A 25,997-nucleotide genomic window follows, 5' to 3' on the forward strand; every position below is an offset into this window, starting at 1 on the left:
GCTTACTGTATGTGTTACAAAACAGGCGGTCAGAATAACTCAGCAAAATACAGATTTCTTTACAAGTCAAGACCTCAAATCTGCAGTACGATGGACACACACACACACACTGCATCTGAGTTATCTCTGTACCCCTCTTCGTGAGCAACACCTGGCTGCAGAATGGCAGATGCTGAATTACAAAACAAAGTCTCAGCAAGGTCACCCTGGGTGCCGCTGCCCACCCACCTCCATCCTCATCACCCTGGAAACTGGATGATTTTAGGACGCTCCTCTGCACAGACAGGGAGTGAAACACTGGAATGTTAGCTTAAAAGCTGCAAATCTACTTTAGATTTAGAGCACTGCCATTTGCTGATTGAATTAAATTACAGTTTTATTATAATGGCGTTAATGATGTGTTTCAATCGAGCGACTGACCAACCAATCATCACTCAACAAGCCAGAAACTGGTAATGAAAAAAAAAGCTTCACTTAGTCACTCATTAGGCATAGAAGCTTTATTTGATTTGATTTGCCGTTTCCACTTAGAACAGAGTCACTTTTGAACGAAAGTTTTGGAGTTTTACAACAGCAGGACTCTTTTCACACCAGAACATAAAGGCAATGACAACAGTTTGGACCAGGGAAGACACAAATGTCCTTACAACACAATTTGCAACCCTCTTCAAGTTTGCTCATTTGTGTGGCTTCATTTATCATCTGTATGGGGCAGTAGCAGTGCAACATTTAAAAAATAAATTTGGAGATGTGTCTTAAAGGGTAAAAACTTCTGGAGCTGAGATGCACCCATGCTCTTGAGAACAATTTTAAGAAATAACTGACGAGATGCACAAACCTAATGTGGGTAAACATCAAAATGTAGAACTGGCAGTTTCATGCACAGAACTGAAAATATGAAAAGAAGAAGCGTTATGGAACCTCACTTAAGAAATTATTATCAATGAGTTTGCAATAGTTTAAATAATTTACAATTCATCGGCAGTATGCTATTTGCAATTACAGTATGTACAACCTTTCCACGATATAAAACATTTGAACATGGAACCACACTGAAGTGAAAGAAGCACTGTTTGAACTCTAAAACTCAGTTCCACATTGAAGCATACAATACAAAAATGACTTTCTAACCGATACTCAGTCACTCAATCACATGAGACTTTTTTTGTTTTGTTTTGTTTCGTTTAGAAATGGCACAGTTACTCACAAGACACATACATTCACAAATCCAAAGAGTTGTGTTTCCTGTTTGATTGTACATTACCAAACTAGACAACAATGTCCTTACAGAATACATTCTCAGCAGGAAGTGCCAGACTGATCAGAAGGTGTGTGGATGTTTGACTTGTATGCGATTGTTTTCATGCATAATGTGTAAAACCTTGCAATAAAAATAATCCCATTATCTGTCCAGTGGCATTTCATAGTACTTTCCCATCTTAAATGAAATACTGCAGGGTTTAGAATGATCAAACATAAATAAAAGTGCACTAAATAATACAGCAGAAATCCGGGGATTCAGTAACATTCAGGAACATGTAACACCTAGTAAGGTAGACACCAAAGAGTTACAGCTAGATATTAAACTAAACACTTATAATATTTTCCATGTGTCAAAGCTGTTACATTAAGACCTCCTGACTCCTTAATTATGATGTTTAGCCTTTTCTGACTTGATTTAAAACTGCTCTCTGAGTAAGTGTTAAGCAACTTCATCACCTGTTATTATGAAAGACACACCACTGTGATACATCTCGTGATGACTCATATATACTGCACTACAGCAGTAAGTAGAGGCACACACACAGACAGCGGATAAACTCTCATACCCAGATGTACTGTATGTTTATACTTGGCTATCACGACTCAGCACCCACCACAAAATCCAATAAAATTGTCACGTTGGACTCTAACCATTTAAAAATGTCTGGTAGACATTGATTGCATTTCTAGCTTTCTTAAAGAATTTATTACTTTTTGTACCTTGCAGCGATTGCTGATGTTTCTCTGGAAATTTTAAACAATCTGACTTTGTTGAAATTTTCTCGTTTAGATGCACCAAAGATAAACAGCAAGATTGGTGCATTTGTTCTGCAGCACTCTTGCATGAATTAATGGCTTACCAATGTACAAAGGTGTCTGATCAATGTCTAGGCTACAAGCTGACTTCAGAAGAAGCTATTACTGGGAAAAAGTTGTTTGAGAGATTGCAGCTGAGGAAACATATGAAGAACGGTTCATTTTTATTGAGTAAACACATTGTAATAACATTTATTAAACACATTCTACCCGAGACGTTTTGCAGAAACACCCGCAGAGATCTGACTGGAGGTGCATATTGTATTAAAAACTCTTGGACAGATTTGGATGAACAACGGCAAGCTACTTACACCAGCCTACAATTTGAGTGGTTTAAGTTACACAGACTTATTTTAACTAAAAGAACCTCTGAAAAAAACTTCCACTAGAAAACCAAAAATGATGTACCAAAAGCAGAAAGTTGATATGCTGTGAGGAATGTACCCCCCATGAAGCCTGAAAACGATGTGTTTGATCAGTGGAAAAAGCAGTTACTTTTTACAGCACAGGAAGTAAGTAAAACAAACACTTCAAAAAAATTATTTTGATCCCCATAAAAGGAAACAAAACAAAACCTAATTTTCTTTGTGCTCCTACCAAACACCAGTGTTGTTTCTCCCAACTTCTCTCACCTCAACACCCTTTTTGCCATTTGAGCTCTCAATTCACTATAGCCCTAAATAAAGTGAAAGGAGCAGTGCAGCTCCCCTCCTGAAATAAATGCCAAAGAGAAAAGAGTGAGAACACAGACCAAGCCCCTAGCGGTGGTGGTGGCGGTGACTGTGCTCCCTGATGCCCCCTGCGGCCTCTCAGGTGGCGTCATCCTCATCGTCATCCAGGTGATAGTTGAGGGTGATGACGGCACTGATGAATTCTCCGAGCTCCACAAAGTCAGCTGTGATAATGTTGATGCCGCTCTCCCCGGGTCTCTGCGATCTGATCCACTGCATCATGCCCGGTAAGGCCCTGGGAAAACACAAAAAAACATACGTGTCAGACGAAAGAGGGCGAGGAGGGAATAAAGTCACAAAAGATCAAGAGAAGGAAAGAGAGGGGGTGATTCATGGTTGGCTGGTTTAACACAGAAAGGGACACGCTGTGATAAAAGATGTCTGTGACGCAGCATGGGATGGCTGCAAGCCAGCTGTGCAGATGACTCTCTGAACGCTCACTGGACATGTTCATGTGAGCCGTGCACCACGGCAAAATTCTACAAGCCGTCTCCTCCTCACGCTCTGCTTTCGTGTTTTGTCGAGTCCTACACTGGCAGAACGAACAGGCAGATTTTTGAATGATGTCTACATCAAAGTAACCAAATGCCTGGCGAGAGTGGCTGATAGTGGAGTTATCAAATGAATAATTCATGCCAGGAAAATTGATGGTTTTGCTACTGCGGCTTTTAACAAACTGGTGACATTAAGAGGGAATTATATACAGACAAACCTGGGGGTAAATAAGGACTAAAAAAAATCCTGAACCAGAACTGGGAAGGGGAGATATAGAAAGAGGGGGAGAGAGATGAGAAGCATCGCCTCAGGTTTATGGCAGCTGTTCAAAAAAAAAAAACTTGAATGAGGTCAGTGTCAAATGCCTGGGGATACCTGTCGAAAGCAACATGCCTCTGGATTTAGTTATAAAATGCTTTGATGACTCACATATGACTGTCTATGTGTGTTTGTGCGTGGACATGCACATGAAGTATTTTGTGAGTTGTTGTGGGTAAATCGTGTCATTTCTGTGGCCTCTGGTGCCTGAGGTGTTGCTATAAGTTTGGCTCCACAGTGTGTATACGCTGAATCATACTGTGAGCCACCTGTGGTTCTAACCCAGCTTCTCATCCAATCTGACCGTTATACTGAACATAAAACATTTATAGTTTTTGTTTCTGTCTCTCTGTAAAAGACAAACGCGCGTTAACACAAACACAAAGCACAACAGTTGTACAAACCTTTCTGTGATTGTCTCTCTCAGTCCACTAGCCACGCCCTTCATCACCGTGCTGGCTTTGGGTGTCAGAACCACCTGGGACACAAAGAAGGTCCCCTTCCTCCTGCAGGACACACACCAGGCATTTACAGTTTAGTTTTTCTTTTGTTATATATGTGTGTGTTTATGTGTGTGTGTGCTTATGTAAAGCACATCGGCTGCAGCAAGGTGTTACACATATGAATGAACTTTGCTTTACTTTTAAATATATTACTTTAAAGGATACTCATGTATTCATGTCTGGTTAGGTACTCCTCCATAATCACTGATGTTGCACTCGTAGTGATATACTTATACTCCCAAAATCATCCTTTTTATATTTATCCTTAGGTATTGGACTCATTATTTTTTATTATAGGCATTGTGAGCCCTCTGCAGCCTTAAGTCTGTGTCTGAAAGCTGGGTGATTTCTGCAGGAAATGTAAGAAGGGGGTATGAAGGGGATCTTTGCAACAGTTGTACTAATTTTCAAATACACAAGTAGGCTAGTCCCTCTCTCAGTGAATAAAAGACAAGCAGAAATGAAGCTGCAAGCATGTTGGGGTCTTTCCACCTTGCTTCTTGCTGTGTTTTGACTAATTTTTGAGTGTTAGCCACATTTTTCAATCTCCTGATTTTTAACTTTTTACTCCTTTCATTTTTAATCTTTTCATTTTTACTCTTTGATTTCTATTCGACTCTGTATCACACAGAAAAGTCGTGCTGACTTTTGCTTGGATAAAGAGAGTGAGACTTTACTGAAAAAGAGTACTATATGAACAATATATATATGAACTTCCCTCCATCTAGCGAGTGCTTAGATATCTCCCCTATCACTGGCCCCTGGTAGGGTGCCGAGTGGCCCCCATACCTGTCTTTTATTCACAATAATAATAAAGTGATTCACACTGGCGATTGGTTTTGTTCTTTTAGTACACACAAGGTGCCAAAGTGAATAAAACAGCATAAAACAGAGCTTGTTTATCTCTTTTTTTAAATAAATAAGTGCAACCAGTCACCATTCACATCCTGCCACAAGGCACCAGCAGTCCTCAAATACAGCCACTGGAGGCTTTCACAGCCACAATTCAGCACATACTAAGTCCAACCATATTGTCGAAATTGACCTGGTCTTGTTTTCAAGTTAGCTGTTGGTGAGAGTGTCACATATCTTAGATATTGTAAAAACCTGTGCATTTGACCCCAGTTCCAATTCTCTTAGCTGGATATTTTAAACTATCCACAACAAATGAAATTATTAGTCATTATGTGCAGAAAACAAAGTATGAGCATTATATTACAATACATCAAAATGACTCATCATTGTTGGAAAAGTACAGACATTTTGTCTCATTTAACTTGCCCATAGTGGAATAAAGGTAGGGGCTCACCTGCGATCAGTGACAGACGCCTGAAGAAATTGCACCAGCTTCTCTGGATCGGTGGTGTTGGCCCATGGAGAGGGCATCATCTGGCCTGGCCACAGGAAGGGCACCTCTAGGGCCATGGGATGGTGGTAGAAGACGAGCACCTGGTACTCCTTCTCCCACAGATACTGCAGAGTCACCTGGGGATGGAAACATAAGGAAAGAGATGCTGAGAGGTGACAGAAGAAAAAAATGTGATGGGTGTTGATTAGTAAACAAAACAGAGCCCCTTCTGTGCTGCAGAGTGACAGAAAACATTTCAAGCGAGTAGTTGAGCTGTATCTGGCAGTTTATTTAGTATGGTTTTTGTTTATTTGAATGGAAGCAAATAGAAATAAGTGGATATAATTGTGTGATGTGATGCATCACTCTGATTATTAAGCAGCTTTGTTCCACACTCCGTTCTGACTGACCATAGAAATTGTCGGGTACGTTATTTCTCAAGACAACCGACGTTTTACGTCTCATCATAGTTTATTGCTTATTGGGAAAATAACTAAAGAGAATTGGAACACTATTACAGGCTATTCAAGAGGCAAAACACACATTGAAAACATTATACAGAATTACAAAGAATGAAGACTACCTGCCAGAAATCACGTGCTTAGTAAAGCACTTTTGTTCAGTTCAATTTGTTTCAACTCATTTAAAAAGGAAAACAGTCAACTTTTTTACTAAAGGGTAAAACAATGCCCTGAGTTCTTCTACAGTGAAGAGCAGCGGTTCCCAACTGGTCCAGCCATGGGCTCAAAATTTCTCCTTAGCAATAAGATCACGGTCCACACATAATAGAAATGACAACAACTGCCATTTTATTTCACAAAATGAACACATGGGCTAAAATAAAACATATTGCATTAATAATGTGCATTTACTTAAAATTTAGTTAATATATGGCACCACAACAAAAAAGTGCAAATTATTACTAAAAGACCAGTGAAATAAAAACACTGGAAAGGTGCAGCATGTTAATAGGCCAAGTAATAGCACGAACAGGGCAATAAAAGTACTTGTACTGAAAAAAAAGTCTGTAGGTCTGTACTTCAAAATAAAGTGTGTTGTTACAAACTTGACATGTTCGTGAGTCACGTGCAGTCCATTCAGAATGACGCACTTTTGGACCACAACCCACCAGTTGGGAACCACTAGCATATAGTAAACACATGAGCAATTTACATTTGTATTCTCTGCTGAATGTTTAGTAGAAGACTGTAGCTGAATCAAGTTAGCTGGTAACATCAATGGTAATATCAATACCCCGTCAGCTGAATAAAGAAAGGAATGGAGTACAGGGAGGTGGTTATAGCTGAAAAATAAGCATTTGCATTGCAGTCTCATACTGAATATTGTATGTCTATTGTTTTTGATTCTCCCTCATGAGGTGATTTATTTTGTTATAATGAGCTCCACTTGTACATAATCCTTGAAAAAAAGAACAAACGCTGAAAAGAAGTGGAGCAGTCATTTCAGTGGGTATAAGAGAGCTATTGTGAGGTAAAGAGGTGACAAGGGAAGAGTAGATGTACTGATGGAGGAAAGGGGAGCAAGGAGTGAAGACAATACATCTGGAGGACAGAACACCAGTCATTTGTCTACTCCAAACACCACCCTAGAGGCCCCAGGAGACGTTCATTATTTTTCCAGAATCCACTGGTCACTATTGGCCTTTTCCTCTTCTCTACACTTCATCCTCACTCAGCAGTAGCACCTGACAGGAAACTATGATCTCAGGTATTGATTGGTATTCCTTCTTCCAGGGTTCTTCACATACATCCTCACCACAGGGTGGGGGGACAGAGAGAGGGGTGGGTGTGGACCAAGTAGTGGAAAGTGAACGCAAAAAATTGAGACAGAAAAGGCAGCAAAGAGAGAAATCTGAGCACAGGAGGAATTTCCTACTTAAATTCTATATGCAAAAAAAAAAAAAAAAATAGCATTGGTTTGGCAGGTGATAACCGTCATTCTGCACCTGGAGAAATCAAAACACAGACATACCTGTTGTGCAGGGCTGAGAATAAAATCATTTTCAAAATCCTTTTGAACACACACACACACACACACACACACACACACACACACACACACACACACACACACACACACACACACACACACACACACACACACACACTGGAACTGGGATATCTGTGCAATAGAAAAACTGGTGCTACACAACCAGAGAAAACAGTGGGCTGATGCATTTACTTTGCAAGAGGTAGGGAAACTTCAGCTACCAGAATGTACTGTGCTGCACTGGACCAATAAACAAGAAAAGGGGGAGGATATTTTTTTGGAAACTTCAGTTTTTGCAACTAGAATAACATGACAGTTAGCCACTTTGTTAGCATTCAGGTCACACATTAGCCATAATAGCTGGAAAAAAAAGCTGTTACAATGTCCAGGTGAACTGCCAAGCTCATTGTAGATTTGTGACATACAAGTTTCGTTTGGCATATTTAGGAATTCAATTTTTTGGGGTCATTTTTGTACATTTTTAAACTATCTTTAAGCCTGTCATGGGTGGTCAAACTGTCAGTCACAAAACTAGGCCAATCACTACATTTAAATGTCCTTGTCTGAGAATAACTCAGGGTTAATAATTGGGGGTAATAGTAGGCTATAGTAAATGAGGCATTCAAATACTGATTTGGACATTGATTACCATGGTAACAATTAAAGCTCTGAAGATTCAAAGCATTTGGGTCAGCCCTACAGAATCTTGGTTTATATTTGATCAGCACGGCCTAGTTTTACAGTTTGACTCAAGTTTGGTCTGCATTTAAAAGCGAGAGAGAGAAAGAGGTGTCTCTCCGTCTCTCCCTCTCTCTCTCTCACATACACACACAGACACACACACAACTGCTTTTATTCTCTTTGTGTGCTAATATGAAAGTCCAAACTGTATTTCAAGCAACAGCCCTAGAGCCAGTGAAAATACTCAGATTTAAACTGGGAGATCTGAGTGCTGGCGAGATGGAGGGAAGTTTACCGTAGTGCATTTACAGACACTACTCGCATTGTGATGACACAAAGCTGCTTGAGCTCACCTGGCAGAGCAGGCGTCCATACACAAAGGCTTCAACCTTTTACTGCATGTCATTCCCACTGATTACCTGCTTTTGTTCTGTCATTACCAATAATTGTTTTATATCTAAATAACAAGCTTGGACCAACTATTAGTGAGACCACTGCACATTTTTTCAGACAACTTTACTTCCTCACTGTTGCCTTCTCCATCCTTTCTTTCCAACCTGTACAATATGACACATCCATTTATGTGGTCCCTGTTTAGACTTTTGGAGGTAAAAAAAAAAGGCTAATTCTTTAGCTCCAGCTGGGAACCAACTTTTTGCATACCAAAGCAACTCTTTTTTCTTAAAATTGAAAATTGAGTGTGTGAACTGGAATAGAACACATTACATACTGATGAAAAAGTGGTAACTGTGAGTTGTTGAGTGTATCTGAATTTGACAGTACCTCCTGAGCAAAGACGACTGGGCAGAGTTTGTCTCCAAACACCTCTTTTAACATGGCCACCAGCTTTTCATGGTGCAGGTTCTGCACACCGTAGAAGTGGTTGAAATCCAGGAACACGACCTCTCTGGCATGAGCTGACAGGAAACTGCTGATCTGCTCTAGACCTTCTCTGACCTAAAAGCACAAATATGAACACACATATTTATAATATATTTAATGATCTAGTGATATGAAATATTGGCACAGAAATAATTCTAATGTTCTTAAAACCTCCGAGGGTCCTTGCATGATTGAACTCTCAAACTGCACTCTAACCTAAATATGCTACCACAAACAGAGATATGTACAAACATCACTTAGCAACCACACGCACTGCAAAATTTAACATTTCACATGAAAAAATCACCAAAACTCCATGCTGACCGTGGCACTGAAGAGCCCGTGGGCGAAGAACAGCTCGTTGTCGGGGTCACGGGGTTTAGTGGAGATGCGCAGATCAAAGAAGCGGATCCCAGCCTCCAGTTGGCTGGTGAAGTTCATAGTCTGTGTAGCTAACCACTTCCTCATTAACTTTTTGGCCACTGTGCCAAAAACAGAAACAAAGTTCTGCACCGTCTCCGGCTGCTCAGGGCCCACTGGAGACGCCTCGTCAATGTAGAAACTGAAGGAATCATGGGAACCTGGAGGAGACACAAAACATGAGTCTGCATGTAGGTATTGACTGCTGTAGGTTTTCTCTCTGCAGTGGGACACAGCTGTGAGAGTAGGGTCAGTGCCTGAAAACAGCTCAGTGCCATGGCAACAACACTAACTGCGAGTTCATAACTTACAACCACGAATGCTTTCATACCGGCAACCTGAAAAGTTGTGCTCAAATATAATATTTTTCATCCATTGTCCATCTCAGGCAGAACAGAGCTCCCAGAAAACAACAACACTTTTCTTATTATTTGATGTTTTTCTTATATAGCTTTCAGAATATATATATTTTATGATGAATCCTAAATTGCTATTGTCTATTGGTGGTTTCTGCCTATTTGTACATGATACACCTCCAGTTACTTGTTCCCTGGAATTTTTGGTATAATCGACCCGACAACATGTTGGCTCAATATCTTAAATAAGTAATTTCAGTTTGAGCTAAAACATTCATTCTTGACCTTTAAAAAAGTAGTTTTAAGAACACAAGATCCAACTACATTGTGGTTACCAAAGCTTTCAATCTCATCTCCTGGTCTCCATTAGCAGATCGATCTATTTAGCTGCTTGACTGTCCATCAATATAGGTGTGTGCCTCTCTTTGTGTGCAGAAAAAGTGAGCAAACAGTTTGACCTCAGAAAAATGTTGTTTTTGAAAGGCTCAATGGCTCAATCCAACAAATATGGATTTAAGCAGAATATTTCTTTGGGAATTTTGGAAATGATTACATTTATATTTTATTGAATACATGTGGAGTTTTGGACTTTAACATATTCTGGAGTCATTTGAAATGGAAAAAAATCTTATGCAGTCCCCACTAGAATCTATAATTATACTATTTTACATAATATAATACTAATAATATGAGTGCTGCCTAATCTTTATTTGCAACTGTAAAGAAATACCATGTTTGAACAGAATGAACCGACAAAGAAGAGGGGAAAAAAAGCTGTGCAGCATTCAAATGTTGATGTAGAATTCTAACGTCAATGTTATGAATGAAGCTTCAAATTATTAGGTGCAGCCCTAAGTGGAGACTTTAATTTTTGGTTAAACGTGCTGCGGGTATGTAAGTAGTCCTTCAAAATCTGCCAAGTCCTCAGTGGCTCAATTTGCAATATTCAGGCCCTGGTTGATTTTCTGAACACTTAAAAAAGGCACTTTTTCTACCTTTCACAGGTCGTCAACACTTGTAAATGTGTATTGCATTTTCTTGTAGATAACAGGATCCTTCATTCTGTTTCATCTTATTCATAACACAACTTTTATATTCAACCATACTCATGTTTCACGAATCTTAACAGAGCATGAGTGATTCGACTCTTGGTGGTGATCTTCTAATAACATTTTGCGGTTTCTTTTGGATCATCTTTGTCCCCAGGCGAAAGTAAGATCCTCTCATCTTCAGTGCAATCAGAAAGTTTTTAAGGTGCTTTCAGTATATCAGATAATATCGTGCAGAGCCAAAGAAAGAAAATAAAACTTCTGGCTTTGACTCATCATATTTCAGCTATTCCACCCTCGTCTGAATATACGAAGGACAAAGTCACTTTTAAGCAGAATGGAATAGACATCTACCAGACAAGGTCACTAAACTGCTGCTTGCTTTGAGATATATGTGCTATTGACGAGCTGACCTACCATCAAATATCTGCCTCTAACTATGGTACTTATCATCTCACTGAAATATCAAAATATTCATAAATGTCTTCTCTTCAGCAGGAGGTAGTGCTGATGAAAGCTGCTCTTTGGATTATACTGTGAAACTGAAAAGACAGATGCTGTTAAATTTTTCAAATGTCATTTTTCAGTGCCTTGAGCCTCGCAAACACATTTCCTTTCACTGCCATTGTTCTGGAGGGGGAGCAGAAAAGTCAGGGATAAAATACCTCCAAACCTCAGCAGATAAAAAAGAAACAATCGGAATCGATTAAAAGTGAGAAAGTGTTATTTTTTCATATCATTTGGTTGAACTAACCCTTTAAACAAAAGCTCACTCCAGTTTTATAATGTGGGTAATTTAACTGTTATTCTAGGAGCTAGATCAGGAGTAAAACACAAAATCCCATCCCATTAGTGCGAGTAAAAATAACATTGGAAAGACTGCCAAAGTCTGTCCGTGTATTGATGCTTTGCAAGGTGTCACTTATGCATTTCCTTGCAAACAATCCATGGGGAATTCTGCTAGTTAGGCCTGAAGGTCGTGTGTCCTTCCATGCCTGATTGAGAGAAAAGCTTTCTGTCTGTTTACATACATGTTATGCCAATTAGGCCAACAATAATTCTGGGACCTTCCTCCTGCCCTCATCACTGCAATCAATTTCTCATCTGCTTTTTGTCTCTTCATCATGTACACTCACTCAAACAAACACACACCCTCCAATCCTCCACTGACACACACACGCACATACGCAGTATGGACAGACACAAAGTCTGAAGTGACCTTCAGCTAGACTCCAGCGCCAGGTCTTCGCAGCTGGCCCAGAGAATGACCATAAGCAGGGTAGACAGCTGAATTCTGGGGCTCGGCGTCAAACAATATCTCTACAGGCTGCATTGTAGCACCAGGGTTACAGTGTAACAGCGTATGACCTTAACCAGTCGCAACAGCTGGCTCTGCTGCTTGATGCAGAGAAAGATTTCTCTGTGACTCTGAAGGTTGTGCAACATTATCCCCTTATCTATCAATTATTTTACCTGTTCATTCATCACAGACGTCCAAAAGTTGTGAAAAATACCCATTCACAATTTCTTAAAGGTCCAGTGTGAAGGAGTTAGAGGGATATATTGGCAGAATGGAATATATTATAATTTATATATTTTCTTTTGTGTATAAACACCTGAAAATAAGAACCCTTTATTTTTGTTACCTTAGAAAAAGCCATTTATGTCTACAAACAGAACAGGTCCTTTTTAATGGCGTCAGGCATGCTGCACCATTATGTTTTTACAGTAACCCAGAACAGACAAACCAAACATTGGCTCTATATAAGGGCATTCACGTCGGCCTCTGTAGTAAGAAGCCCATCTGCAATGAGCAGTATCAGAAAAACACTGATATGTTACATGAAACTGCTTTATTCAGTGTTTTAACAGGTTTTGGAGACCTCCCCGGACAACTTAGCTCATTGTCTCAACCTCCTAAATGTCTCCATCAGAAATAATGTGAGCACACATTAAGTTATCTGAGAAAATGGGTGAGTAAACAGTGGCATGTTGTAAGCAAGCGGCGCATCTCTAATGTACCAGACAACGTCAGAGAAACGCTGATTTTAAACTCTTTATTCAGTGTTTTTCATGGTTGCCCTTGCAAGTAATTTGGTTCCCAATAAAAACCTCCTGAACGAAGTAAGCTGAAGGAATTCTAACTAGGGGCAGTTTTAGTTGGTTGCAAAGCGCAATCCTCACCACTAGATGTCATTAAATCCGCCTAGATCTTACACACTGAAACTTTAAAGCCAACAATAATGTGTTCAATTTGCTTTTCTAATCCAATCAGCAGCTCAAAATCCACAGATATTAAATTCAATACCACATAAAACAATGAAAAGCATTTTTCACACTTGAGGAGATGAAACTAGAAATGCTTAAACAATTATGTGCTTATCAAAATATTAGCTTAAATAGCTAAGGACCTACTTGTGCAATTCATTAGGACGTCCCTGAGATGTTTATCATCATGATATGTAAGGGAAAGAAGTGCAGCTCATTTAAATTAAATCCATCACTCTCCTAGGATCATTCAACCAACTTCTTAACAGGTCTTTATGAAAGCTGAACACCCAGGGCAAAATATTAAAGCTTATTTATGCATTACTAACTAGTATCACATGGAATATGTATGGCAAAGAGTATGTGCATTAAGCCTGCCAAACTGCACAGAGGAACAACAGAGACTGAAGGACCAGACATTTTGCCAGGTGTGTAGAAAATATGTAAGAAACTGCAGAGAAAGCTGTGCAGAGAGGTGGAAACTGCATTCCAACACAATCACACACTGCTATCTGAGCTCTGAACATGATTAATTATTGTTGATGTTAGGAAATTATTTGCTCTAATGCTGTGCAATGTCTCAAGAGCAACACATTCATTTGAAAATGTGAGGAAACATTTTTGAAATGCTGTACAGACAACAGGTTTTCATCCTCAAGAAAAACATCAGAAATAAACTCAACATTGAGCTTTAGACTAAAGTCATTTCCCTTTTATTCTTATCTACAGACGTTAACACCATACGCGTTAGACGGTATATGACGTCAACCAACTTTTTTATCCTCTTTCTATGTTTAACTGCCAGAAATTAGATAGAGCAGTAATCACTGCTTCCCCAGAGCTTACTAAAGTAAATCCAAATTTCTCTCGTGGCCTCAACCACAGTGAACAAACCTTTCCCTCTCTATCAAAAAACAACTTATTTGATGGTAAAGAGCTGCATAGTGATTTTAAGGAACAGTGCGTGGGATTTTGTGGCATCTAGTGGTTAAAACTGCAGATTGCAACCAGGTGAAATTTCTCCCACGTGCTGAGCATGAAGTCCCGATTCCGATTCCTTCAGTGTTTAATGTGCAAGTGATTTTTACCACAAGTTGAATTATCTGAAGACGTCTTTTTCTAACAAACAAACTAACCAGCTGATTTACACCGGTAAAAACACTAAATAAGCAGTTTCACATTATCCTGTTCACTTGTCTTGAAGGGGCAGCTAACTAAGGTTACAAAATGCATGAATGGCAAATGCAAATGACCCTATCTAGACCCAGTGTTTGTTTGTCTGCAATAGGTTACTGTAGAAACATAGTGGTACAACATGGCAATGTCAGTGGACAAGGACCCACTCCCTATGTAGATATATATGGCTCATTCCAAGGTAAAAAAACAAAACTATTCTCAATTTTAGGTTATTATACACTGAAGAAAATATTATATTATCTTATATTCCATTTCTGCTAATAAACCCTACACACTAGACCTGTGAAGGGCCATACCCATTATTTGGAATGATTTTATAAACAATACCTAAACTGTCTACCCTCGTGCCATCCAATAGCTTTAGCTTTGGTAGACGCGAAGATGTGTGCATGGACAAACACAAAAATGCACTGAAAAATATCAAACTCCTTGAATTACAAACAGGATGTCAGCTTTGAAATAATACTCTTCCCTTGTGCAGGCGACAAAATCACATCACTGGGGCAAAGAAGTTGTGAGGAAAGGGGAAAGAGAGACAGACAAGACCCAGAGATAAGAGAAACAGATAAAGGCTGAAACAAGCTGAGATAATGATAACACAATAGTTCACTTTGATGATGATGATGACGAGAATGATGGCGGCAGTGGGTGATGACTGTTACCTCAATGAATTGATCTGTGTTAACTGAGTCATTCTGACTGAATGAGACCAGTCCATTCAGAAGGGACCACTGGTGGTTTATGCCCTTCTTCATGAGGAACCATAGACTCTATTTTAGGATGAAGAGCCGAGAAAAAGACAAGGAAATGCAAAATAACAGGGAGGAGATGAGTGAAATGATACTAAAAGATTGATCTCCTGACTCCCAATCCTATCTCCTCTGACCCTCCCTGCATGGATCTATCTATATGATTTCATAGTAATTCAAGTGTTGCTTCTTCCTCCTTTTCAATTTGCTTCGTTCTCACTTTGTCTGCTGCCTTGCTACTCTCTCCCATCCTGCTCCGAGCAGCAGTGCACACAAAGCACATACATTTCCGATGAGGCTGAATTATTTGACTTTTCAAATCAAGATAAATGTCCTCATGCTGGAAAACTCAATTAACAGCCAGTGGTGAGGCAAAGCAGCCTGTGGAGAATCCATACCTAATCATTTTTGTCTGTTTAGATCTTTTGACAAAATATTTACTCAAGCATCTTGCAAAATTGAAAAGTTGAGATGATTTTTTATCAGACTTTGCTGTCAGTGGCTACTCGTCAAACATGATGACTTCGGTCAAACTAAGGTTGGGTTGTGACTCATGGGGGCATATCCATTACAGTAAATAGCTGTACCAAGCCCCTCTCTTTGCTTCATTTCCTGGGGACAAATATTCTCTCACTCTCCCTTTGTCTTTCTCTCCACAGAAACAAAACTATTTTCTTCTCATTTGTTTGTTTTCAATTTTACATCATCTGTTTTTCAGTGGCTTTTAAGCTGGCTGATTTCCTGCCCTTCATGCATCTCGTGGCACTACCAGTGTTTATCCTGGCATCTGATACCATTTATCCTCCTTGTTCAGGGGCTTAAGTGGCAGCAGAATGGTCTAGTCAGGGGACTGATGGACAGATTTACAGCTAAAAGTCCAGGGCCGGCCTTTTCGCTGCCCCGAGGGAGCCAGCAAGACTGAAGATGCCTCTTCGGCGATGGATTTGTTTTTATTGCCTGCAAGGCCATCTCAACTTAATACAATCGCCTTCACCCTTTCCCCTGGCCAAAGGTATGCTATTCATTTCTTACCTCTGGTAAAGCCTTAAGCTGCTGCCGTCAGCCTTGGAGAGGTTAAGCATAGCTCCCTTGAGCCCTGCAAATCTGACATATTGGTTCTATGTGGTCATTTTAGTATCTGTGAGGTAGTTGTATATCCCATCCAGTATTTTGCCTGCTTTGAATGAAGTCGGCCAAAATGGAATTTTCCGTCATATAAAACTAACGTATTTTACATAGATATCTCCAATCCGTCTTATTTTTAATTCTTTACTGTTTCTTGCTGATACATTAAAAGTAATTTGTTAAAAAAAAAAGTCACAAAGAAAGTTCTGCTTATATGTTGGTAATATCCTCAAAAAATGTTGCCACGACAATTTTTTTCATCAAAATACACAACTAAAATAAGACTAAAATTAAATTTGTCCCCTTTTCAAACTAATTTTATTATCAACCATTGTGCAGACACAGGTGAGTGATATAAACACTGGAAAATATTTTCCTCCCGTTCACCTTCATCAAACGCGAACAGAGGGGTGAATAAAACAGTTGCTTCTGGTGACAAAGCAAATTCACATCTTCATATTGTTCATCTTTGGTGAACTCTGATGCAACCAATAGCAAAGAGGTACAGTATGTGTGGAGGAGACAGTGATTATTGCTGCATTTAATCAGCCAATAATTTATAATATTAGCCATGAAAAAATGCCAAAACAGGGCCACCTCTAGCTAACCAGGTAGTGTGTGTGCCCCATATGGCTGAGGCCTCTGCATCGGCCTGGGTTTAAGCCCGGCCTGTGGCCTTTTTCTGAGTGTCATTCCTCCTTTTCTCTTTCACCTTTCCTGTCTATCTAAAACTGTCCTGTCAGTAAAGGAAAAATGCCCCCGTAAAATAATATTCAAATAAAAACATTTAAAAAATGCCCGAACATGAAAGATGCTGCCTCGCTGGCAGTGAATCTGGAGACAGGCATGAAACATACAAAAAGCAAAAACTATCCATAACAGTAAATTACATTGTATTTATAAGCAAGCTAGCTTTCTGTATCTGTCATATCCAGCACTCCTTTCATTAAGCATGAGTATTGCCTCAGGGTGATAGTCACTACCCTGCATTGGCACACGTGCGACTGTGCCCTTATATACTCCTGCGTTGTAGTTTATCTCCCCCCTTATGGTCAAAAATAGATAAAGACAGCTTTAAAAAGCTGGAGAGAAAACATTATTGGATCCCACTTATTCAGAAACTAAATGTAAAATTTTGATCTGTTAAAGAATAGCCAGAGCTTAGTTATTATTATTATAAATAATGTGAGAAAACTCCTGCTGAGAGTGAATATAAACAAGTCCGCAGGCCCAGGCAACATTCCTGGACACGTACCAAAAACTTGTGCTGGTCAGCTAGTTAATGTTGTAATTGACATTTTTAACATCTAACTCTCACAAGAGACTGTTCCCTCCTGCTTCAAGACAGCCATCATCGTTCCTGTATCTAAAAAGTCTGCTGTGTCTAGTCTTAATAACTACCGCCCTGTGGCTCTTACCCCCATCCTGATGAAGTGCTTTGAGAAACTGGTTCTCCAGCACATCAAAGACAACATCCCTGCCAGCCTGGACCCTCACCAGTATGCTTTCAGAACCAGCAGATCCACAGAGGATGCCATATCTACTGCTCTTCACTCAGTCCTCACTCACCTGGAGAATAAGAACAGCTACATCAGGATGCTGTTTGTTGACTTCAGCTCAGCATTCAACACAATCTCTCCCATGAAGCTGATTGGAAAACTTAATACTCTGGGCTTCAGTACAACGCTCTACAACTGGATACTGGCCTTCCTCACATGCAGACCCCAGAGAGTTTGGATTGGCAGTCACACCTCCTCTACATTAGTGCACAACACTGGAGCCCCTCAGGGCTGTGTGCTCAGCCCCTTCCTGTTCTCATTGTACACCCACGACTGCACTTCCAGACATCAAGAGAACTCCATTGTTAAGTATGCAGATGGTTCACGCACGGCCCAGGACAGGAAGGCTCTACAGCGGGTGATTAAAACTGCTCAGAACATCACTGGTTCCCATATACAGAACATCAGTGACCTTAGTGAAGTGAGGTGTCTGCACAGAGCCCAAAGGATACCGAAAGACAGCAGCCACCCCAGCCACAGTCTGTTCACCCTGCTGCCATATGGAAAAAAGATACCGAAGTATCCGCTGCCGAAGCACCGGACTACAGAGCAGCTTCCTTCCCCAGGCTCTGAGACTTCTCCACTCCTCCTTTGATGCCAAAAAGATGTAGCAGGATTTAGGGTCAACTTTAATTTAATTTTTTCTTAAGCCATGTTTAAGAAAAATGACAAGTAAATCTACCAAATAAATCTACCTTGTACCTTGTAATACACAACTTTAGCCATCTAAATTTATATTTAGTTATAGTGAATACCTATAGGACACATACACATGCTCATGCCAGTCATTGCATACTGCGATTCATACATCTATACCCATACCAAAAATACTGAAAATCCAGTTTAATTATTATGGCAGCAAAACTCTGATAGCCATTTCCTCCCCTCCAGTAAAGCTTGTTTTATTGTGAGAGAACCACCAGGAAACAGATTCACAGTATCTCTGGCAGCACACCTTAGCTGACCACCTCAGTCAGACAAACGTGCAGCTTGGCAGACTGCAGCACTCACCCAGCAGATCTAACAATAGCCACAGAAAAACAGCCCATCATGTCCCCCACTGATCAGTTTGGGGAAAGGAAAATGATGACTACTCCCTGCCTCTCTTCCGCCTTCTCTACCTTTAATGACCCCTGTCTTTAATCTGCTACCCTTTTCCCAATTAGCCATTGGATAGAACTGGCGCCAGTCACCTGACTTGTAGACTCAACAGGTTGGCACAGTCTGAGGCCAAAATGGCATGTGGGACCAAACACAGAGACCTAAGCATTGTCTTATAGTGACCATGTTCTTACTGTATCTCACAAACACCATGGTTCTGATCTGCAGAGGACCGTTGGGATTATTCTCATCAAAATATTATTTATTCTTAGATAATAAGTGATACAACCACAGTTTGACAGTTGTGCTATGTCACAAGTCACAGAATAATAAACAACTCCCTAACTCTCATAACTTTAAATACACAGCTCACTGGTCAATAGTTATGTTCAATGCTGCCATCTGATCCCAAAAAAAAAAAGCCAACAACAAAAATCTGACTGTACTGAATCATCTTTTGTTTAAAAATGTTCCTTTTATCTTTGGTTCTGCTGGAAGTTAGCCTGGCATCGGCAGACTTAGTCACAAATACAAATCAATCTGGAACCTCTCAGTTCATTTATCAGCAGCCGTAGATCAGAGTACATCTGAATGCAACTGATTGGAGCGATGAGACGTGACATAGTGCTGAGCATCAGTCGTAACAGACTACTACAGCATGCAATAGCAAGCTGTGATGGTGCAGCATCAATGCGTCTATGAACGGATGTTGCTGTTTTTGCAATCAGAATTTAAAAATAGTACTTCAACATAAAGTTCATCAGCTGCAGCCTTCTTGGCTGCTTTCTATAAGCCTCAATGGTGCTTCTCTTTACTAAGATCGTTGTGTCCCCAGCACAAAGGTGTGCGAGCCAAAAACATCATCATTAAGTATTTTGCGTTAAAAGCAAAGGCTCCACAAGTTGTCAGTCATTGTATGAAACCCGCCCCATAACAGATAATGGGTTGTGATAAGACTGAAGCGTGCCGGGTCAGTTGGAAATCTATTTGAATGGGATGGGGACTAGACAAATCTGCCAGAGCAAATTAAACATGAGCTTGCAGATTAGTCTTGTTCCCATGCTAGGTAAAAGCTGTCTTTTTACAGCTCTTCTCCTTTCTCTGGAAAAAATACAGTCAAGTTTCACAACAATTACAATACTGCTATTTTAATTCAGTCAGAGCTCTCTGAGACAATCCAAAAGAAAAGAATGACTGATTTTGTCAAGTCGATTAAAATTACAGAAGGTACAGGGGGCATTTTACTGCATAGCAACTTCATTTACTTTTGATAATTTAACTAGGTGGGGTTTTGAATGCAAATATTGTTTAACCCTTTCAAACTTAATTTTTTCAGCAAGTTTTCTTGTACTTTTTACCAATTCCTTTCTAATTTAGGGATCATTTCTTCTTTTGCCGCTCATTGCCTTCTTCCCATGTTTTTGAAAGAAACCAAGTCAATTAGCTCAGATTTTTAAATGGCTAACCGTGTTGTTGTCACTCACACTCTTACCTATAAGATTAATGAGTTATGGATAGGATTGATTAATTTATAACATTTTACTCTGCACCTGTCTCACTGTGGTGTACCACAAGGTCCTATTTTAGGGCACATTTTATTCTCATAAAATGAGCTTCCAGTGGGATCTATTTGTAGAAATTGTAAAATTATTTTCCTGGTTTGACTGATGTGTAGCTCCTAGAAACCTGCTGACCCTCTTGTTCAGTCTCCAGCTGTGTCATAGGTGGTACATTTTCCACCTCAAAGTCAGAAATATTGAGAAATTAAAACAGCTTCTCTCATTTAGAGACCTGCAGATATTTATCTTTTCACCTATTGATTACTGTAACTCTTTCTGTGGGAGTCAGTCAGTCGGCCTTGTCTCGTCTGCAGCTTGTTCAACATACAACAGCAAGGCTCCTCAAGAAAAGAGACAATCCCTTCCCTGTGCTGACCCTTCCGTGTTGGCTTCCCATTAAACAAATAATTGATTTTAAGATTATGTTTTTACAGCACTGCAACCAGTGTATACCTCTACTTCTAGAACCCTTAGATCCTTTTTTTAAATCAATGTGATCTAAACTCACAATAAATATCCAAGAGTGAGTAAGCATTTCTACACTGGTGAGTGAGTAACAGTTTACCCCTCACAATGAAGCCTATTGTGCTCATGCTTTGAAGTGTGAACATATCTGTGTACTAGGCTTGGGCGGTATCATGTTATTACGGTAAACCAGGAATTCATACATTCAGAACGTATGTTTTGCAACAGTCATAAACAGAGGTGCTCCTCTTTATATTAAACTCATTGTATGTAGTGCACAGCATGCACCACCAGAGCTCAGTCTCTGGCCTCTGCTAGTGAAACAGGCAGCTGAACTAAAAGACACCACAACACCTGGTGGTGGAAGGAGAAGTTACAGGCTACTAACAACAGCAGAGAAGGACTGTGGGAAATACTGGTATGCTTTTACATCTGACTTGGTGAATCAAGGATTTATTTCGACTAAACTGGAACTGACGATGTTGGAACAGTGGACGTATGGACTTGATTACCAGCAAGAGTAACCAAGATGGTTTGGGTGAGTTTTATTTTGTTTTTGTTTTTTTAAATGTCATGTTATTTTATTTTGTTTGAATTAGGTGTGTTTTATGATGAGTTAACAAAGCAATGAAGCCTTATCATTCTTACATGACCACGAGAAAGTTGAATTCAAAAGGTATACAGTTGTATTTCTCTGTTAAATAAGAAAAATAAGTGTGAGAATATTACTTTTCTTAACATTTTATGGGTTCCATTCTGTATTTGTTATTCTGGGAAGCTGAAATCAAGCAGCGTACTTGTGGTCGGGGTGGGGACGTGGTGTGTAAAGGTATGAAATTTTACTGTGCACTATGCTTTGATATTTTTTTCCATTTATTTTCATTTAGAATATCTACTATGTAACTTCTCAGTAAAACACTTCGGCCATATTTTCTTATTCTATGTTCAGTACATAAAATATCTTCACTTGACTTAATATTTAATTGCATGTAGAGGAACTTATCTTTATCTTTTACACACATATTGTATAGAGGAAGGCACCTATACTTAAATTATCTGGCACTTCACCTTCATTGCCACCACCTCAGTCCAAATGATGGACTGAGGCAATATCCTTGGGACTATTAACCTCTATACCTTTGTGAGTGAAAATGCATTTGTTTTAATTGCCTTTCTTGATTACACAAACAATAAACCTAACAATTAAACTGACTAACCAGTTAATCAGCCAAGCAAAGGCAGTTAATAGCACAAGTGTTTGTCAATGATCAGTATACATTATCATTAAGTAGCTTTTAATCTGTTCTCCCACAGAGATCAGCCAGGTAGGTCTAAGTCAAAGATAACAGCAAGAGTACATATGGTAAGTAGATATTATCTGTCACATAGCAGCTGTTGTCTTTGTCAAAACACATATGCTACCTTGAGAATCTATAATGTGCTATGGAGATATACAGTATTTCCTATCCTTCACAGATGATTTGGCTGCATTAGCTCACATCCAATTACTTGAAACATGACAAATAGGTGCCATTAAAACATCATAAAACTCAGATACTAATTAAGTCTTCTCTGTCACCACACAACCTTAAAATAAATGAATTGCCAATCATACAGAAGATTATGTATACTAATGAGTACAGCTGTGAAACGCTGGCAGTACAGACACAGCTGGGACTGTTTAGCTTTTTGGCAACAGCAGAGCACCATGCCTTCACATCACCCCCAATGTGGAGTGCTTTACTCCACATTGCCAAAACACTTTGGCCTGGATCATTGGTGCTACTGACTGGTGAACTTTCTTTTTATTTTCCTGGAAAATAAATAGCATCACTGAATAACAGGCAACAGTATGTCATAGTAAAACAGTGGTCTCATTTGTTTCTTGTCTGTCCTAGTTTATTCCTGCTTGAACAAAGGCTTGTAATGCTGAGTTCTAAGATGAGTAGAAGGGATGTGATATAAAAAAACAGACTTTTAAAAGAAATCAGACATATACTCAAGTATGAACAAATCACTGTTGCTAAATAAACTCTCCTGATGTTTTTCTTGACAAACCATTTGCCAAATGTGTTAACAAGAAAGAGCAAGGGATCTGAGGATGTTTACACAATCTGTACCCAAATGGAGGATAGACAGAGAGCAGCTGAGCTGTTGGCCGCAGGGCCAATAAGAAGTAATGATACCTAATTAAATGGGACAGAGCATGCTCCCATGCTGCCTTGGCATGGATGAAGTGTGGTGTATCACAGCACCTCACATGATTCAGCAATATTACAAGCATGAGGTAATGCTGCTTCTGTCTTCCAATCGATATTTGATTAAATATGATGGTTTGCATGTGTCCTGGCATCCTTAAGAGCAGTGGTCAGTCCTGATAGTATGCCACGCCTCATTGGATGCTTAGTTCAAATGAGCCTCTGAAAAACCACACTGCACATGCCAGCCCTACCTATAATTCAACCTAAAGAAAGAGAGGGAAAAGAGAGGGAAAAGAGAGGAGGAAGCATTAAGGATTTCAGCTGCAAGAAAATGAAGAATGAAAACGCTTTGTGTGGAGTTGTGATAATCACTAGACAGCAGATATGGAATTAACCCGCTGCTAATAAGCCATGCCATCAGTCAGATCAGAGGTAGGCTTTACAACTAGCATTCCCAATTTGAATGGAGTTTGAGGAGACCTGCGCACTGACTGGCTACAGGTCCAACTGCTGATTTTCTAGGGGAAGCGCTGCGATCATCTGAGTGCACAGACAGAACCCATCCTACTCTCTGTCTGTTCTCCTCTGTGGCCACCACCCCAGCACAAACGCCAGAAGTCCTACACTAAACATAGCAGCATGGTTCATCTGTCTATTCTGAATCTTTAGTGGCTTTTCTTCTTTTCTTTATATCTGCCATGTGCCATGTATTTTGAACACTTCAGCTTCTCACGTTGCGCAACAGGTCTTACTCTTTTTTCTAATGAGGTTAGTTACAATTAAACTAAAGCCATATTTTTGGTTGCAGGAGTTGCACAGGGCACAGAGTAAAACATCAAAGTTTGCAAAGCTGGAAATTATTCTAAATGCTTAAACTCGTAGGCTATTTATTTCTCACCTATACTGCTGCATACAATGCGCGCACGGACAGAAAGAGATGGACATACCGCACATTTGAACATCAAAGAAACACCTACCGGGAATAGCCAGGTTGGTGAGCGGAATAGTGTGCATGCTCTGCGGTAAACTTGCCATCCAGTCTGCAAACCGCATGTCGCTTCTCCCGTGAGACGAAGCCATGCTGCCGCCGTGCACAATGCTCCGTTCTCCCGGACCAGTGCCTGCGCCAACCTGGAGTGCGCGCTCTCCCTTTTTTCTGTCTCTCCACACACCCAAACACACTCACACACAATACTCTCTCTCTCTTTCTCTCTCTCTCACACACACACAAACACCAGCGCGACAGAGAGCCAGTCCACACCCCCTGAGCTATGGGCTACACATCGGCGCATGGTATAATTATGAAAATGCGGTTTGCTGGATCGATCCAAATATGGCAACAGCTTTCCAATAATAGGAGCCACACTGTAACAAGCACATGTTGCTGTTTTACAGTGACCTAATCTGACAAAAAGTAGCATTATGGATTCTATCTTCCAGTATTATTTCTCAAAGCAAGGCAAAAAAAAAAAGAAAAAAATACACGCATTTTCTTATTAAGGTTAATAGAATGGCTGGCATTCATCAGTAGCTGCAAGTCAAACATATTTTGAGGCAATGTGGTTGAATGGGAATATCCATAGTAATTAAATCGTTTGAAATTGTGTTCTTTTTAGAGCATTTCAAACACACCCACAAATACACACAATTAAAAACCCTTCAGATATGATCCTGCTAGCGTACTTGATAAGTCGTGGTCATGTAAGCCAAATGCAAAAATGGCAGAGGTTTCGCAGTATTAAAATACATTTACACTTCCTCTTAAAGGTGGGAATTTTACACCATTATAATTCCTTGCTGCGCTGTAAGGTACAATCCTGAAATGTGGGGACAGCGCTATCTCCATTTTAGGCAAGTATAGGAGGTAGAAACAGTGCTAAAACATTGTCTATATTAACAGGACAGCCGACAGGACAGGATCATGGGTGGCACAGTTGTGACATTTTGACGTTATGTAAGCGGCCCATTGTGGGAAATTTTAGGAGAAACTAAACCCCCACTTTTGGCTTGAGTGCCTCCTCCCTGGAATGTGAAAAAAAGCTCAAACATGGGCAAGGCTGGAAGTGGGGCGAAAACACATCCAGTCACCAAATCGTGCCACCTCTCAATCCACAGCACCTTCCTGCCTCCACACATGCACAAAGTAGTCAGTTGGGGAGAGGGCAGCTTGGTTGGTGTTGAAAGTAGGCTCCTGCTACTAGGATCAGCGAACAGCAAAATTCAATTGCAATAGCCAGGTTTCAACCTTCGGGGGCAGTCACTATGCATATTTATACACAATATGTAGGATTTGATTACTTTGACTCAGGTCCAACTCTTGACATTTGAGTGCAGTCAACAACACTGTTAAATACCCATATGCTTTTCAACTGACATCAGTGGTTTCGGGGTTTAGTTACCCTTGAAAACATAGGTTTAAGAAGCCAACTCAAAGAACAGCAGCTGAAAATGTCCGCAAATTAGGAAAACAATGATGTAAGGAAGCTCCTAACCCGTCTTAAACCCCGAGTAGAGGACAAGATCAGCCGCCGTATAATATTGTTTATAAAGCACTGCCGACACTTATGATATATGTTACGCTAGAGGCAAATACGGTTGTGTTACATATCAAGTCTCTCAGATACTGTAATGAAATCATGCTGTCTAATAACCCAAACTTTAGTGGAAGGATGCTGCCGCCATATAGTTTAGTGTAAAACTGCAAAGGCAGCATGAAGAAGGGACTTTGGAGCAGCCCTATAGCGAGGTCTCTGTGTAAAAAGGGCATACGAGTGCATCATCTAATTTCTCTACAAATACAGCAAGTACTGGCTGAAAAAAAAATGTTAGCTATAAATACTGGGGTTGAATTCTAAATCCCAATTGACCTAGAAGCATGTCTGAGGCCATGTACTTGGATGA

The 25,997-nt window shown here is 40.0% G+C and overlaps 1 protein-coding gene across 1 annotated transcript; it reads right to left on the bottom strand.

The window, feature by feature from the left end:
• Positions 1–485: 485 nt before the first annotated feature.
• On the bottom strand, positions 486–24,321 carry plcxd3 (phosphatidylinositol-specific phospholipase C, X domain containing 3). Its single transcript, XM_042488302.2, has 6 exons — positions 24,074–24,321; positions 9,372–9,628; positions 8,949–9,122; positions 5,436–5,611; positions 4,028–4,129; positions 486–3,045 (listed from the first exon to the last, which is right to left on the bottom strand). The coding sequence occupies exons 1-6, from the start codon at positions 24,174–24,176 to the stop codon at positions 2,889–2,891; spliced, it is 969 nt and encodes a 322-aa protein (XP_042344236.1). The 5' UTR covers positions 24,177–24,321; the 3' UTR covers positions 486–2,888.
• Between the last annotated feature and the right edge of the window lie 1,676 nt (positions 24,322–25,997).

The sequence above is a fragment of the Plectropomus leopardus genome, chromosome 4 (genome assembly GCF_026936395.1).
Source record: "Plectropomus leopardus strain MGB_pleo_1.0 chromosome 4, ASM2693639v1, whole genome shotgun sequence".
Lineage (NCBI taxonomy): Eukaryota > Metazoa > Chordata > Actinopteri > Perciformes > Serranidae > Plectropomus > Plectropomus leopardus.

What these genes read in the sequence shown, in the direction of transcription:
- plcxd3 (XM_042488302.2), bottom strand. Translation starts at nt 24,176, where the DNA reads ATGGCTTCGTCTCACGGGAGAAGCGACATGCGGTTTGCAGACTGGATG. An exon ending in GCGTCTGTCACTGATCGCAG is followed by an intron (nt 4,130 to 5,435) that starts GTGAGCCCCTAC and finishes TGTGTCCTGCAG; the next exon opens with GAGGAAGGGGACCTTCTTTG. An exon ending in AGAGAGACAATCACAGAAAG is followed by an intron (nt 3,046 to 4,027) that starts GTTTGTACAACT and finishes GTGTTTTCCCAG; the next exon opens with GGCCTTACCGGGCATGATGC.